The following is a 17,068-nucleotide window of genomic DNA, read 5'->3' on the forward strand; positions in this document are numbered from 1 at the left end:
ATATTATTTGAAATCATATGTTTTTAATAAATAATACACATTGTTATAATTATGTAATTAACATTAAAATTATTTTTTCTCTTAGTGTTACACAAACACTTAATATAAGTACACTTAAAACGTAAAACTGAATGTATTGGTGTTAAAGGTTTTACTGGGATGTGACGCAACATCCTATTATCACGTGACCTGACAAAGTACAACTGATGAACAGCTGTGTGTGCATATCGTGTGCAGCTACACGGAGGAAAATAACGAATAAAAATGACAGGATTTGATTTTTCATGACACTTTATTAAATTACAGGAAGAGGTTTGAACGGTTGCGGTTTTTCATGATGGAGGAAGACTCGGACACGAGAGAAATCCTGTCGGCGGACGCGCAGGACGAGCAGGAGCACGGTGAGGAGCCGCAGAGCCGCTCGTGCTGTCCGGCGTCTCCGCCGTTCGCGTGTCCGCTCTCTGTCACGGTCGAGCCCGTCCTCTTCCTCTCCACGTTCTCAGTAGCACTGCAGTATCCCCTGTACACACAGTACCTCTGGGAGCGCAATAGCGAGGAGGTGGGCTACAACGGCACGAGAGGAGGAGGGGGATGTGGCAATTCATCTGCTGAACACGACCCGCTGCAGAAGGTACAGTAGATTTATAAACAAAACACGCGTGCGCATACGTTACGCAGACTGACGCACCAAACGCGCACGGATTCAGCGCAAACGTGACGCAGACTGACGCGCAAAACACACACAGCCTATAACTATTTCTTTATATACTGTAGATTCTGCAATTTGTCTTGTAAGACCATCACAAAGAATTTATTATGATTATTATTATTATTATTATTAATACAACAAGGGCAACATTCTTTTATCATTCCTGTAAAGGTAAGTCAAATTTCTTTTTAGATAAAAAAAAAAAAAAATTTATATATATATATATATATATATATATATATATATATATATATATAGTTATGTTGCAGAAATCACAAGGCACAATATCTCTCACGTGCTTGCCTGTAAATGTCACGTGGTCATGTGACCAGTCACACAGTTGAACCTAGAAGTGCAATTTGTACATTTGAAGAAGTGCAGTAGTTTAATATCTGGAGATCATGTGTACCACAGTGTACTAAATTATTGTTATAGTCTGTTATAAATTATAAGTTTTTTGTTTAGCTCAGTGGTTAAGGCATTGGACTACGGTTCGGAAGATCCCAGGTTCAAACCCAACAACCACCAAGTTGCCACTGTTGGGCCCTTGAGCAAGGCCCTTAACCCTCAACTGCTCAGATGTGTAATGAGATCTTAAAAAAATGTAAGTCGCTCTGGATAAGAGCGTCTGCCAAATGCCTAAATGTAAATCTCTTGAATCTTGAGACAATTCAGAAAGAATATAATCTTATACAAGATTTACAAAGTCAAATCAGTTGTAAGTCACAACTGTGACCAGTGGAATTAATTGGATTAATATTGAAGCAGTAGGCGGCATGGTGGAGTAGTGGATAGCGATGTCGTCTTGCACTTCCAGGGTCCAGGTTCGATTCCCACCTCGGGTCTGTGTGCATAGTTTGCGTGTTCTCCCCAGGCTTGGTGGGTTTCCCCTGGGTACTCCAGCTTCCTCAATTCCTTCAATTCAAAAACATGCAGATTATGCTAATTGGTAGGGATGTGAATCACCATTCCAATTTATAAATATCCAGATTCAATATTAAATTTTTACCTCATTTTTACTACAATTTTAAAATGTAATGATTAATTAAACATAGCCCATTCCGTATAACATTCGTCTCTCACTTAAAAGCCAAGCAGATTACAGTATTTAAACAACACAAACTATTTTTAAATACTTAACTAATAACTGACCAGCATATATCTCTATGGTTTTATCCACCATAATTATTATTTCTAATAATTCCAACGTAGCAAATAACTCACGGCATGCAGATTGAGTGGCTGCGAGCACATGGGGTTTTCTGATGCATCTAGATTTTCGACTAAGACTAGCACTCTTGGTGTTTGAGACTTGTGTAAGTGTGTGTATTGAGTGGGTTTTAGACTAATTTGCTCACAGAGTTTGGAGAAAAAGACAGATGGAAGACTTTTAACGCACACGATCTGTTGCACCACTCAGAAGCTTCTGTGCTCGGTAAAGTATTAGTAATATCTGAGGCTGATCGGTCATTCACTGGTCATGGCCCTTCAAACTGAAAACCAGCCAATTTTGGTTACTGGCCGATCGACCAGTTTATCTCTATTATTAACATAATAGTTTTTTTTTTTTTTTTATCGATTTTGGAGTCATAATTGAATCACCACACAAAAGAATCGCGATTCATTACTGAATCAATTTTTTCCCGTCTCCACTAATTGCCTTTCCCAAATTGACTATGGTGTGTGAATGACTATTAGTGTGTGTGTGTGTGTGTGTGTGTGTGTATGTGTGTGTGTCCTGTGATAGATTAGCACCCCATTCACGGTGTACCCTGCCTCTTAACCTACTGTAAGACTCCCGTGACCCTGTATACAGTATAATGTGCGTAATACTGAAAAAAGTTAATAGGTATTGTTTTTAAAATAACGCAGCATTAAAATAAGCCTCAACACTCTAAAAATATCAAGGTATTAGATCAAATCAAGGGCGCTGATGGCTCCTGCCATGCGAAAGCACAGTTGCTTCATAAAGGGTCAAGGTTAAATTAAGTGTCTAAATTAGCATTGTTAAAATGCAACCATGTGCCACAGCCGCCCACACCTACTTATGCCAAAGTCATGAAGATTTAAGAGTAAGGAAAAGTGTCCAGAATCCTTCTTAAAATAAATGATCTGAAACTTGTCTCTGCATGCCCCTGACTCTTTGAATTTTAAGTACAGTTCTGTTAAATTGTTGCCTGCTGTTTAATTAAACCCGGTTTCAGCAATGCTAAAAATGGAAACAACGAAACAAAAGACTCTAATTAGTTTTGTTTTTTGTCCAGGAAGTGGAAGCTTTAACTGCACACTGGAACCTGTACATTAATCTGGGAGGTTTTCTTGTGAGCCTCTCCATTGTTATCCTGATCGGCTCATGGAGTGACCGAGCAGGACGGCGTCTCGTCTTGATCCTTCCCAGTTTGGGCCTGGCCGTCCAGGCTACTGTCTACCTGATTGTCATGTACCTGAAACTGCCTGTGGTCTGGTTCCTACTGGGACGAATCTGCAGTGGACTGTCTGGGGATTTCAATGCCATTCTGGCTGGCTGCTTCGCTTATGTGGCTGACATCAGTGACAAGCAATCACGTACGTTTCGTGTGGCGATACTGGAGGCGTGTCTGGGGGTCGCTGGCATGTTTGCAAGCATAATTGGGGGCAAATGGAGGCATGCACAAGGGTAATGTCTGTTTTGGCCAGTGTAGGTGTATGTATGTTTTTTTTAAATGACCTGTGGAAGTAATTTTCGCCCTTGATTCTAGGTATATCAACCCTTTCTGGCTTGTGCTGGCGACAAACCTGGCCACAGCCCTGTATGCTTACTTCTTCGTACCTGAGTCAGTGACTCCTGACCCTGGAGCGAGGTTCTTGTCCACCCAGCACCTTAAAGCTGTCTATAAATTGTACACATCTGGAGGACAGGGTGGACACAGGAGCAGACTCTGGCTCTACACCCTTTGCTTCTTCCTGGTGATCACTGTGCATGCTGGTTCACGGGAGCTATATGTGCTGTATGAGCTGAGCACACCTCTTTGCTGGGACTCTGAGCTGATTGGGTACGGCTCAGCTGCTCATCACATGGCCTACCTTACCAGCCTGCTGGGCATTTGGGTCTTGCGGCGCTGCCTTGATGACTCCTTTGTGGCCATCATTGGCCTGGTGTCCAACATGGTTGGTTTGGTGGTGTTTTCATTTGCAAACACTACTGCGCTTATGTTTTCAGGTAAGGCTTACTCAAACCAGAGATTTTATTGTATGTATGTTGCAGTCTTATGCAAAAGTTTAGGCACCCCCTGATAAATAACAGATTTTGGTGATTCTTTTAATGGAAAAGATTGGAAATGGAAAAAAAGCACAATATTTGCAACAAACATTGATGCATAGGTACTTTTTGTCTCATAAATTGAACAAAGAAAAAACATAAAAACATTATTGTGGGACTGTGCAAAAGTTTGGGCACCCTACATAATCAGTACTTAGTAACACCTCCTCTGGCAGATATCTGGCAGACAGCTTGCAAACGCTTTTTATAGCCAGCTCTAAGTCTTTCATGTCTTTCAATGTGGTATTTTCTCATATTCTCTTTCTTACTAGTTCTGTAATATTCTTTGGTTGTCTTGTATGCACAGCTTCTACCCACAAATTTTCAACGATGGCCAAAACCTTCAGCTTGCGTCTCTTGAGGTATTCCATAGTGGATTTTAAGGTATATTTAGGATCATTGTCCTGTTGTAGAAGCCATCCTCTTGTCAGCTTCAGCTTTTTTACAGATGGTGTGATGTTTGCTTCCAGAATTTGTTGATATTTAGTGGAATCCATTCTTTCCTCCACCTGCAATGTTTCCTGTGCCACTGGCTGCAACACAACCCCAAAGCATGATAGATCCACCCCCATGCTTAATAGGTGGCAAGGTGTTCATTAATGATAAGCACTTTAAATGAGTTAAACCTGGGCCTTGGTTTCTGAGTAACAGTGAGTACATTATTGTAGATAGTTGCGACACCACGACCAGTTCGAAGGGGCTCATGCTTATACAAATATTCTGATGGAGTAGACTCATTCAGAGCAATATATATCCATTTAATCTAAACCAGGTTTTGGTGAGGTAGAGTGCATCAAGGCAATAATCTTAGATCAATTCATTAACAATAAGTGCTTAAGGTGCAAGGGATCTGATGTTGAGAAGCCCAAACGTTAGACGTAGATTTTGATTATTTATTTGGACTTTTTCTGATTTTTCGGGGAACAGACAATTTCTATAGGACAAGGTGTGTGTGGGCATCTATCGGTATGGTGAGTTGTAATGTGGCTAATAGGATTGGAATCTAAGGTATAACTTACCGCCAGACAGATGTTGTCAGAGAGGACTTCTGCTCCAGCTCTGTTAGGGTGCAGGCCATCAGTGTGGGAGAGCCTAGGACGCTCCCAGAAAACATTCCAGTAAATCACTAAAATCTGTAATTTGCCTAAACTTTTGCATAAGACTGTATATTGTAGTTTTATTTATGTATTAAGGTTTATTTGTGGATGATACAAATATAAAAAGCAGGGCTGCACAGTAAATTGCAAAAAAAAAAATCTAAATTGAGATATGTACCTGTGAGATATGTATTGTACTAATAGCAATAGGGTGCAATTAATTACAGATAATAATGCACAGGAATTAATTTATAGTTTAAAAAAACATTGTATTGAGATGCTGATTAAATATGGGCTAACATTCTCTTAATGCTGTTGGCCAGGATAAATATGTTTCAGTCCAACCAAAAATATTAATAGGAATAGTGGATTAAATATTTAATCATGCCAGTGTTTCTGTTTTTTTGCTAATAGCAATTAATAAAGCACTTGTGGTTGAAAATCATAATAGCACTATACAATAATAGTAAATAAATTCAGTCAGTTATATTCACGATTGTGATTTGTAAAAGATATAAAATAAAACTTACAAATATGGTAAGTTTGATTTAGGGCATCATAGTTTGAGAACTCCTGCTCTATAGACTAGTGCAATTCATAAACATAGTCTGATGAACCCTAATATACTAGAGGCATCATCACACCTTTGATAAAAGTAGCTATTAAACCTGATAAGTTAACTCGAGTAACCAGTTTGATTTGGATTTTTTTAAAACTTGGATATGAATATAATAAGACATAACCCCTAACCTTGGACCTAATGATTTCAAGTCTGCAGCCATGTTCCACAAGGCTTTAAGCTGTTAATCATGTTTTGTAAAAACATATTAAAGGCAAAACAAGAAATACTTCTGACTCTTCTCATCCCTGTGCCACTGGTTAAATTGCACACTAATTAAAATGCAAAGAAGTAAAACATCATGCATACAATCTGTTCCACACTGCTATATCTTGGCTTTAGTGAATAATTAGTCATGAAGGTGAAAATGAGCTCTGTGAATCTGTATTTTTTTTTTTTTTTTTTTTTTACAGGATACGCCCTGTGTTTTCTCTTTATGGCCTCCACCCCTGTCTTAAGATCCAAACTGTCCAAAGTAGTGGACCCCTCAGAGCAAGGTAGAGCTTAAATCTGAACAAATGCTGTGTGTAAAACCAAAGAATTTTACAAAGTAACTTTGTTCTAGAAGTAATGATGTGTGTGAATTTTCCTAGGTGCTCTGTTTGCATCGGTGGCTTGTGTAGAGGGTCTGTGTTCACTGGTGGCCAGTGGAATCTTTAACTCTCTCTACCCAGCCACCTTACAAATAATGAAGGGATTTCCTTTCCTCTTTGGAGCAATACTGCTTCTCTTTCCTGCTGGAATAATTGGGTAAGATTATAAGGCTGGTCATACTCCATTCTGCAGGTTATTTTATAGTGATCTATGTCAGGTATTAGATTTTGATATTGGTTAAGTTGTATCTTTAGATAAATTAAAGGATCAAAAAAAGGTGTCTGAATTACTGTTCACTTCTGGCCAAGGTTCATTCCAGTTCAGCTCTATACTTTTTTTTTTGCAGGGGTTTGTGGAGCAAAGAGAAGAGGATGAACAGTGAAGAAATGGCAGTGAACTGACATGGCTGTGTAGATTTAAGACTGGAAATGATTGCCAAAAGACTTGGATTTACTTAGTAACACTTTTCTGTAACACTGAATTGTTAGAGTTACACAGCCAGTGGTTTAAGAAGCAGCATTTACTGCTGATTACATTTTGGTGAAACTTGTTTTGTGCCATATGAAACAATAGTCTTTTAAAAGTGTTAACATTTAAACAATTTTAATGATGACTTTTGATATTTTGTACATTTTTAGCAGCTGCGTATTTAATTGAAGGTTATGGGATTTCAATAAATCCCCCCTCCCCTTTTGTAATTTTGCCCAATTCCAGGATAACGAATATGATGACCTATGTATGATCAGTGATTTAATAAGCATGTTTTCATATAATGTTTTGAGTATAATGGAGATAAATTGGATCTACTGTACAATGGTTGTGAAGTTGGCATGGGATGTTCAATACTCAGATGTCTACATACTTTTATACATATAGTGGTGTTCTAAACAGAGAAAGTTAATTTTTTATGGCACGGTTCATATGGTTATGTAAAAATGTTTAAATTCAATGTGGAAGCAGTAATCATGCTTTGCATCAGACCATATCACACCCCATCATGGATTGTTTCTATATAACTCCACACCCTGTCCTACTTTTATTTCTTATACAGTATATCACAGTATATTGTTCCACATGATTTTGAGTCATTGGCTCATTACCAGCATTATAACAGAGCTATACCAGTCAGGGATTACAGAATCACACAGGATCTGAGTGCAAAATCTGTTCAAGTCCCATAAGGAGACTCAAATGACGCCCACAGTATCAGCACAGGGCATGGGTCTCCTCCAAAACACAAACACAGAGGTCAACTTTTACTGGGGATGTCCATAGGGCATAACTTGAATCATTATTTTTTGCCATGTCAGCTTATAGCTTTACTTGATCAGTTCAGAATTTCCAGTTCTCCATAAATTCAAGGAAGGAAGGAGTGAAGGTTTCAGTGAGTAAGTGAGCAAGTGATGTATCCAGTAGGCAAAAAGTAAAACTCTTAGGTAAAGTGGATGAAAGTGTGTTTGTGTTCTGTTTGATATGAAAGTATGACCATATGCCAGGCTAGAAACAAGGTCATATCTAACGGACATGTTTAAAGGTTAAAAATAAAGTTCGGTCTGGAAACAAATAAAGGGATGTTTCAAAACAAATTTATTGCCAACTCTTTCTAAACAAACAGTTCATATTTTAGTTATTTTATGATCACTTAACCTGTTTAGTCAATTGATTTCTACACCAATCATACAGATAATGCATAAATCGGATCATTAAATATTAAGGCAGCAGGCATCAGCAGAGGATAAAGCTATGGCCACTGTACAATATGTTAGGATCATTGATTTAATGGCTGCTTAAGGGCTTACTGTTATGGTGTAAAGGGTGTATAATGAGAGTACTGTATTTAACAGGCAGGGTAACTACAGTATACATTGGGCAGTTGTGACAATTTATAATTTTCAATACTGTGTGTAGTGTCGCTAAGGCCGAGTCAAGTAGGCATTTTAAGCATATGGGGGGAGAAGTTTAGCCAACTCCTGGAGTCAAAGTTTTGACTGTATAACAAAAAATATATATGATAATAAACATCAAAATAATAATAGGAGTTCCATCCTTATTTGACTGGTTTTTCATATTTTAACCCAGTCACACAACTTCTTTTTTATCTAGCAATCATGGTATATTAGCAATCCGCACAAATGCTGTTATATTCAGTACAAGAAACAATTCAAAATCATACCACATTTTGTTCCCATCCCTTATTTTAGACTGATTAAAGAACATTAAAGTATCAATTAGTTGATTACATAGTCTCATATGACACAGTTTTTGTATTCCTGAGTGATTAGGCTTTACATAACATATTAAGGAGCAAGGGATTAAAGACTATATACCTTTATGGTACTTCTTTCAATATCACTCATTTTCTTCCTGACACTTCAAGTAATGATAGGACTGACCTATCAGTATTCTGGTTTGTTTACTGCCTCATTGTACATATGAACAGTAATTAAGCTCATCATTGGTTAGTGGCAGGAGGAACGTTCTGCTCTGGTTCGATGCAGGTCTTGGAGCCGTCCATCTGATCTTGCCTGGGGCCTCCCTGCAGGAAGCGAAGAATCTTGTCTATCGAGGCTTCCTGGTACTCATGGGACCACCTGCAGCATCAACAAGGTTGATATTATCGATAAACTTATTAAATTAGTTATGAAATTCTACCATTTCAGTATTAATGTATTTGGGGATGTTGTGGTAACAGGAACTGTTATATGGAATAAGCCGCATTAACACAGCAGCTAAGGAAATCAATGTGACCATGCAACTACAAGACAAAATCATTTAATCATTTTGCTGATAATGAGAAATGTCATTTAAAAATAAATCTTTTTTATGGTAGATTAAATTTTTACCTAAAAAATGTAATTTGATTTTGTAACATTACTGTTAATACCAAGAAGATATGCTTTAGAAAATAAAAAGTTCAATGAAATTATAAGCCATGATCCTTATGCTTTGAATTAATTAATGTTAAAGTCTTAATCATGTCTAATGCAATTATTAATTGTGCATCTAAAGTGAACCTTCTTTAACAAACATTTATTAGCATTTTGCCATAGTAGACCATATTCACAACTCTGCTACCTATAATAACTGTGCGCATGTACTGTTTATGAACATTGACTCACTTGATGCCGTTAAAAGTAAGAACAGTGCGCATATCCTCAGGAAGAGAGTTGGGATCAGGCCACTGGAAGTTGTCAGTGACAGGAACAATGTTCTTCTTCCCATTGAGAGCGGTAACAATCTCCTGCAAATCACACACACACACTGTCATGTCTGGACTCCACTAGCACACCTTAGCACAGTGAAGGTGGAAAGGAATAATCTAACCTTATGAACCCAGTCTTTCATGCCAGTGTCACCCATGCATTTGTCCAGAGCGTTGGCTGACAGCACCAGGATGAAGTTACGTGCTCTCTGCACGCTACTTATCAGCTTCTCCTCAAACTTGCCTGCCTCAAGCTTCTCCACATCAATGAAAACGCTGAAGCCACGCACCTGCAAATGCACCTTCAGCAGACTAAAGGGAAAAGAGATACTTTTATTTTCAATAAGGAATCAAACTGATGCAATCTCTTTCGTTTTCATGTCAAGACTTTCAACTCTTTGGCCATAAGTGTTCATTAGAAACTAAAATCATTTACAATATCTGCTTCATCCAGCAGTATCAATTGTGACTGAAGTTTCATAAAAATTAATCTAAATGTTTATGATGTGTTAGTTCAGACCTGGCAAGCTGAGAGCCGGTGGTGCGCCGGTAGCTGATAAACACATCTGGACCTTTTCGCTGTGCATCCGTGAAGCAGGGCCTGGCAGGCCGGCGTACAGCAGCTAGGATCTGAGCTCGATGGATTCCGTTCTCTATATGACAGTCCTGCTGCAGCTGCTCATCCGTTATCTGGAGGAGGTTGTTACGATGCACGCCAGACTGAACCATACTGTAAGTGTACTGACGAAACCGTGGGTCCAAGTCTGCCAACCAATCAGCCAGGTTATTAGGGTCACACATGGAGTAGTTGGCATAGGTCTTTAGAACCCGCAGGTCTCGCATAAACCTGACAGTGTGAACATAAAGGACATTGCATGAAATACAACTCATCTTTTGGTGGCTCACGTCTACTATTATTATGATACTAATATCGTATCACTATAGCAAATTGTAAAGTATGAGATTTTTCCTCTCAACCTTTAACTCGCACAATTTTAATGAGTGCTGGTTTGGGAAAACCCATCCAATGTTTCCATGGAGGGAAAAACCACAAGAATTAAAAGAAATGTTTTTATATACCAATGCTCTCTTCCTGGGAAAGCTGTTTAAAATTCTGTCATGCGGTCAGTGTCAGGTTTTTATCAAGCTGTTGCATAGATGCATGCCACATTAAAACAGAAAAGTCTAACCACCCTTTTAATTTCATACTACAATGGTATGTTTAAATGCAATGTTCTCCTTTTTCACTCTTGGCAGTAACCTGAATTCAGAATGCTACAGTACAACTCAGGATCTTAGTAAAAGCCTACATTTTTAAAAACTATATTAACACTGCCTGGATTAAATATGTCACACAGTAATATTTGATCTGACTCTGTTTAGATTTGGTTACTGCATGCAATCTGGTGGTAAGTTGATGTGTAAAAATGATTCCTCATGCTCCCAGAACCACTTCTTTACAATCTGAGTCTTATGGCTGAGGGATATGCCTGTGCCTTCAGGGAAGGAATAATTCACTGATGTCATAACCTGGTCTTCACTACATTCATATAGTCAGCTGACTTCATTTTTTTGCCACATAATGTTGCTGAGCCTAGACCTGAGCAACCTTAGATCATAACACTGTCTTCAGACACAACTTATACAGCAAATATGATGGGTGCATTACTTTATGCACCATCCTTCTTCCCCTGACAGGTCCAATCACCTGGACTCATCAAACCACATGACCTCCTCCAATCTTTATACACTAAAGCCTTTTTTTTTTTTCATTTCTTTTTTTATGACCACACAGCTGTCTATTCTAATCCTGTGAATTGACAGTGTTGTATGTGTATGTGTAAGGTAATGCTCTTACTTTCACTATAAAACTTGGATATTGTCATTTTTTTTATGATAAAACTTCAAGTGTCTAAATGATCTCCAAAAATATTCAATCCATATTTTTTAATACTCTAAACAAAGGGGAAACAATGGACATAATACACATCTTCTTTTTTGTTCCTCAAAATCATCCATTATCCATGCCTACATTGTGAATGTCTGGTTTAAAACAAACCTTTTGCGGGTGATCCCAGAGGTCATGCCCAGGTCATTATTCAGGTTCTCCTCAGTGATGTTTAGGAGCAGGTCTCCATCCACCTGCAGCTCCTGAAACAGACACATACACAAAATGATGTGGAAATCATTGGCATTGTGGAAATCACCTCACTGATAAATTATATTATGTGTGTTTTCTTATCTTTGTTTGCTTATAATGTACAATAATGTTAAGCTAATGGTCACAAACCTGGAATCTATCACAGAAGGCACTAAAGCCAATCTGTTGCAGCCATGTTTGTACCTCCCCTGATTTCCAGTTAGGAACAGAAGAGAGTATGCGACGTGGGACATCTTCTCCCATCATCCTCAGGGCCCTTTTGGCCAAAGACAATGTGGTGGCATTGCTTGAGTACATGACAATCCTCTTTAAGCTCTCCACTGCCCCAATCTCCTGAAATATCTATAAAAATAAATAAATAAATAAATAAAAACATGCACAAATTGTAATGAACTTAAACTCAACTAATATGTGATTTTTCTAAATTTAGAAAATAAAAACGTTTAAGCTAAATGCATAGCATGCCTGTACTACAGCTCAAATCTGTCATGGTAGAATTGATATTACATCAATATCATAAGTCTTACAGTTCACCTTTAAAATACATACTCTAATGCTTGTAATCCAGATCCATATTTAATTCATATTCAATCATATAATTTCTCATTCCTCCTCACCTTGGTATTTTGTTGTCGAGACTTGATGCCACTCTCTACACAAAGATAGAAAGCAGCAATGCACTTGCCCTCAAGCCGTGTCCCATCCAGAAGGGGCAACAGGTGTTGCAGGTCGGCAGCGGTGCGTCCCTGTACGCTGTCAGCGCTGTCCTGCAGGCTACGTGCGAACTCATCTGGGTCAAGAGAGGCAATAAACGGCTCCACTAGTTCCAGGGTGCCTGACTTATCCACTTCACTCTCCAGCTCCCGGTTAGCAGCGAGCACAGCCACAGCCAAGCATGCATAGAAGCGGATCAGCTCATCCTCCTTGGAAAAGGCCAGCGGGAAGAGCCACTCAGCTGCCTGCTTCTCTATCATCCGTCGCTGGCAGCGGTGCCCACCATACATTGCACAGTTGGCCAGAGCCACAGCACAATGGCGCAGCACAGTAGGATCTGTACCACGACACCAGAAGAGCAACGCATCCAGGGCTCCGTCTCCAATGAGCTGGGCTGACGTCTCCTGCGTATGCTTAAACATGTGCTCAAGGATGCCCGAAATGCTCCGCGCAAGCTGGGCGTCCTCCTGCTTCCGGGTCAGGTTCAGGATCACACCAAGACCCATGCGTGCTACATAGTCTCTGTAGAAACACATCTATCAAATTAGAACTAAAGTGAAAAATGCTTAGGATCCCATAAAAATAGCAAGCTTATAACAATATTGTGTTTTACCTGTTCTCTGAAATCAGAATCTGCTCAAGCAGCTTGGCGGACTCATAGGTGACATCCTCAGCAGGTGTCTGCAGTAGCTGCAGCAGTATCTCCAGACCTCCGTCCAGTCGTATCCTGTTGCAGATTTGCTCAGCCACTTGTCGGCCAACAGCCGGCAAAACCCAAGCCTCCTCAACAAGCTGGAAAATCTCGGCGATAGCCTGCCGAGTCTTTGCTACATCTCCAGTGTCTTTGGAGGACTTGAGTGTTTTCACAGCAATCCGCAGTGCTGGAAGTGAGGTGTCTAACACAGCCTGGACATCAGCATGAAAGCCAGGTGAAACAGCCCTGGGGTCAGAGGTCAACCTGCGTGGCTGAAACCGGCTCACCCGCTCAGGGACACTGAGTCTGTCCATACTGAACATTGGGAAGCGTCGATAAATATTACTAATGCAAACCAGGAGAGACAGGAACATTTAAAAGAAAAACGTTTGTCATTGCCTGGGAAAAGGCCTGCTTTGGAAATCTGTAGCTATGCTACAATGTAATACTTCCAGGATACAAAGTATTCAGCTGTGTTTTGTAGACAGAATAGAAAAGCTCATCAATCATGAAACTCTTCTTAGGATCTTTCTTATCCAAACTGCATCCCTTGATGATGTCACTGTGAGGAGAAAAAAAAGAAAACCAAAAGAAACAACTCATTAGAGGCCTAGATACTTATACAGTACATCATCCCCAATAACCAACACTACATGTATTATAAAAGCAAATACTGATGGATGTAAAAGGAAAGAAGCGAACCACTAACACACACACAATAAGCAAACACTTAGAGAAGCTACAAGCTAAACAGTGTTTATGTTTGTGATAACAAAAGCCCTGTGTTTGTGTTACCTGTCATCCGGACACGCCACTGCGTCATGTACAGAAAGTCCTCGCCAACTACCTTTAAGTACAGACTGTTTTTTTGTTTTGTTTTTTTCGAAAATGTCGAGTTTATGCGCAAAATAAACCGCTTTTTAGTTGCAGTTCCTCTCGGCGCATCATCCCTGGCAGCTCCTGGCTGTTTTCTCCTCCTCAGCAACGAAGCAGCACCCAACAGAAACTTAAGTATCGCCCTCTAGAGGCGAAGAGGAACACAGCACCACAGACAGGGTGACTTTATATGTTGTATCATATCACGGAGAAAATAATCGATTTACGCGTTTATAAAACAGTGTTTACAATAATTAACAAATTAACTGAGGATAACAGGAGACTGAAACCTCTCTCTATCTCGCTGTCTTTCTCTCTTTGACTCTTTGAATATCCTGCTTCCTACAGTAGCTCATAGTCTTTCTTGATGCTTTATGTGTTCAGTGGTTGTTCATGACACATGGATCAATAACGTTACTGATTTGGTAAATGTGCGCATGCGCATTTGGTGCATTCACTGATATTTGAGGCACGTGACGGAGATGAGTCAACAAAATACCACGTACCAACCCACGACTTTTAATTGTTCAGAATAACAGAACAGAGTAATGAGGAAAAACTCCCTTTATCTCTCTATATAATCCCCTGCTTCACTAATGCACTTTTCCCAGCGTTTCACCAGTGCTTGGATACCATCATTGTAGAAACTTTTCTCAGAACCCTCTTTCACATCTAAAACGCTGGCCTCCCAGGAACTCCTTTAATGGCCCAAACATGAGGAAATGACTCGGAGCGAGGTCTGGGTTTGCATGGGGGATGTGGCGTTAACTCCAAGATGAGTCCTTGTAATGTGCAAGTGGGGTTAATGAATGATTGTTCCCACAGACAGAATTGTCTCTTTTACAAGTTGGTGAGAAGTTATCCGCCGATTTTCAATGATGAGGTATTCCACCGAATGTATGTTCTTGGGAACGACTTCAGTAGGCTCAGATCCACCTCAGCCTGGATCGTTGTACACGGACATTAAAATTTGCACTATTTAAATGGTTTAGTGTGGCTAAGAGGCTCATCAACATACTGTGCTTGACATACTGTGCTTGACATACTGTGCTTGACGTCTTCCGTAAAGTTTTACACCTTTGACCACAAGACATTTAAGTCCCAGTTTAACTTAAACGTCACTCGTATAAATAGTTAGATTTTTTTTTTTAACTTAATTTACTTAATAATTTGTTTATTTATTTGGTTAAACACCAACCCACTATTATTATTATTTTTTTTACATTTTGGGGTAAATTTTTCCTTACATCGTAGATTCCCCCAGTCATGTACAACAAATCATAAAAAAGTTGGTCTAGTGGTGTAAGTGGTTAAGTTTTCCATATAAGAAAAGTCACAATTTAAAAACAATTATATACCTACATTTATTATTTTTTGGTTGCTTATCCTGCGTAGTTTTACAGGAGGCCTGTAGCCTAATCCAGGGAACTCAGGGCACAAAGCGAGGTACACCCTGGATATGCTGTCAACCGATCGTAGGGCACAAACATAAAGTGAAACACCCAAACAACCCTTGGTCAGCCTACACTGCATTTCCTCTGCTGTTGGGGGAAACAAGAGAACCTGGAGGAAGCCTGTGAGAACATGCAACCTAAACACTCACAGAGTGGATGTCATTATGAAAATTACTGTATATGTTCAGAAATAGTAATGCATGGTTGTGCCAGTGTTTCTGGACATTATAGAGAGAATCTTTGTCAACTTTGCCACTTTGTGTTTTGCCACAAGGAACCTGTAATTATTAAAACATCATCGTTCTTAAATATTCTAACATTTTCACAAGTTTGCATTAATGCACTTAATTAATGCATTATTGATTCTATAGTAACAATCTACATAGATATTTGTATAGCAGACCACAACCACTAATACACAAATTAAAACCATGTAAATGATTGTTAAAACTGTTAGGTTTTCAATAGAGATTTCTCCAGTGCCAGTACAGGAGTCAGTACAGAGGTATTTGTAGACTTTAAGAGGCAGAAAAAAAAGGTAGGATGACTGTTTATCTAGAGGCATCCAGTGAAAGGACCATCTCCAGCTGGGTTCTGCTTCATGATGGTTTGGAGCTATACATGCTGCTCCTGTGCTTCCAGTGATCCAGACCCCATCTGCCCTCTGCACCTGCTGACTCGTCCCTGTGCTGAACATTTAGCTGCATAACACACATGATGTTATATAATTTCTATCCGATATCACCCAAATGAGGATGGGTTCCCTGTTGAGTCTGGTTCCTCTCAAGGTTTCTTCCTATTACCATCTTAGGGAGTTTTTCCTTGCCACTGTTGCCTTCACCCTTGGCTTGCTTATCAGGAACAATCTCATTATTATCTAGACACATTTTTCTCACACATACACACTTCCATAAATTTTCTTTTCATTTTTGTGAAGCTGCTTTGAGACAATGACCTTTGTTAAGAACGCTATATAAATAAAATTGAATTGAATTGAATTTATAACTTACAACATAAGCAATAAAAGATACCAGTTTTTGTACAGTAACCTATGTACAGTGAAACAAACATGGATAAACAAACATGTAAGATTCTTTAATAAATGAAAAACTGGAACTCTTTACAAATTGCTGTGGTATAAGAGGACATTATTTAATTGGAAAATCTTGCTCCTGGTCAAGCTGTGTCACACCACATTATCGTTAATTATTTTAATTAACATAGCATGTTTTATTATTTTATATCCAAAGGCACAACTAAGGTAGTGAAATATATAATAGTCAAATATCAGAAGTGCCTTTAATTCAAATTCAACTTTCTGTAATGTGCAGTGCGTTTATCACATGTACATCACAGTGTTCATTTATTAAAAGCAACTTACATGTGTGGGAGAATCCAATCTAAATGAACAGTTATGCTATTTAAAAATAAGGCCAAGTGAAACACTCTGTTTGTCTACTAATCTCAATAAATGTTCTTCTTTTGAAAGACCTTTGATATTTTAACTTAAAAAGTGGTGTTGGTAAAATGTAAGTCACTGTCTATCCTTGTTTAATGATTAGTTGTTCTGAACTCATTCTGACAGGTCAAGTAAACAAGATGAGTGACGTTTGGGTACAGTGATCAGCAAGCCTCATTTGCCCTGATCCT

At 39.1% G+C, this 17,068-nt stretch overlaps 2 protein-coding genes across 3 annotated transcripts; one reads left to right on the top strand and one right to left on the bottom strand.

The window, feature by feature from the left end:
* Positions 1-206: 206 nt before the first annotated feature.
* slc46a1 (solute carrier family 46 member 1) lies at positions 207-7,903 on the top strand. Of its 2 annotated transcripts, XM_053507594.1 has the most exons (6): positions 207-631; positions 2,974-3,365; positions 3,448-3,908; positions 6,137-6,220; positions 6,317-6,473; positions 6,664-7,903. In XM_053507594.1, exons 1-6 carry the CDS (start codon positions 335-337, stop codon positions 6,716-6,718), a joined length of 1,446 nt encoding a protein of 481 aa, XP_053363569.1. In that variant the 5' UTR covers positions 207-334; the 3' UTR covers positions 6,719-7,903. The 2 variants fall into 2 exon arrangements, with proteins under 2 accessions (XP_053363569.1, XP_053363570.1); XM_053507595.1 differs by lacking the exon at positions 6,664-7,903 and having other exon boundaries at positions 6,317-6,477.
* sarm1 (sterile alpha and TIR motif containing 1) lies at positions 7,882-14,143 on the bottom strand. Its single transcript, XM_053507593.1, has 9 exons — positions 13,884-14,143; positions 13,008-13,650; positions 12,298-12,916; positions 11,810-12,022; positions 11,579-11,670; positions 10,040-10,366; positions 9,642-9,831; positions 9,437-9,558; positions 7,882-8,908 (listed from the first exon to the last, which is right to left on the bottom strand). Exons 2-9 carry the CDS (start codon positions 13,460-13,462, stop codon positions 8,770-8,772), a joined length of 2,157 nt encoding a protein of 718 aa, XP_053363568.1. The 5' UTR covers positions 13,463-13,650; positions 13,884-14,143; the 3' UTR covers positions 7,882-8,769.
* Positions 14,144-17,068: the final 2,925 nt, after the last annotated feature.

Source organism: Clarias gariepinus, chromosome 11, assembly GCF_024256425.1.
Source record: "Clarias gariepinus isolate MV-2021 ecotype Netherlands chromosome 11, CGAR_prim_01v2, whole genome shotgun sequence".
Classification (NCBI taxonomy): Eukaryota; Metazoa; Chordata; class Actinopteri; order Siluriformes; family Clariidae; genus Clarias; species Clarias gariepinus.

Coding starts and splice junctions, on each gene's coding strand:
- slc46a1 (XM_053507594.1), top strand. CDS start 335: ATGATGGAGGAAGACTCGGACACGAGAGAAATCCTGTCGGCGGACGCG. Junction 3,909..6,136: donor TACTGCGCTTATGTTTTCAG/GTAAGGCTTACT, acceptor TTTTTTTTACAG/GATACGCCCTGTGTTTTCTC. Junction 6,221..6,316: donor AGTGGACCCCTCAGAGCAAG/GTAGAGCTTAAA, acceptor GAATTTTCCTAG/GTGCTCTGTTTGCATCGGTG.
- sarm1 (XM_053507593.1), bottom strand. CDS start 13,462: ATGTTCCTGTCTCTCCTGGTTTGCATTAGTAATATTTATCGACGCTTC. Junction 12,917..13,007: donor ATTCTGATTTCAGAGAACAG/GTAAAACACAAT, acceptor GTGTTTCTACAG/AGACTATGTAGCACGCATGG. Junction 10,367..11,578: donor TCTGGGATCACCCGCAAAAG/GTTTGTTTTAAA, acceptor TCACACTGTCAG/GTTTATGCGAGACCTGCGGG.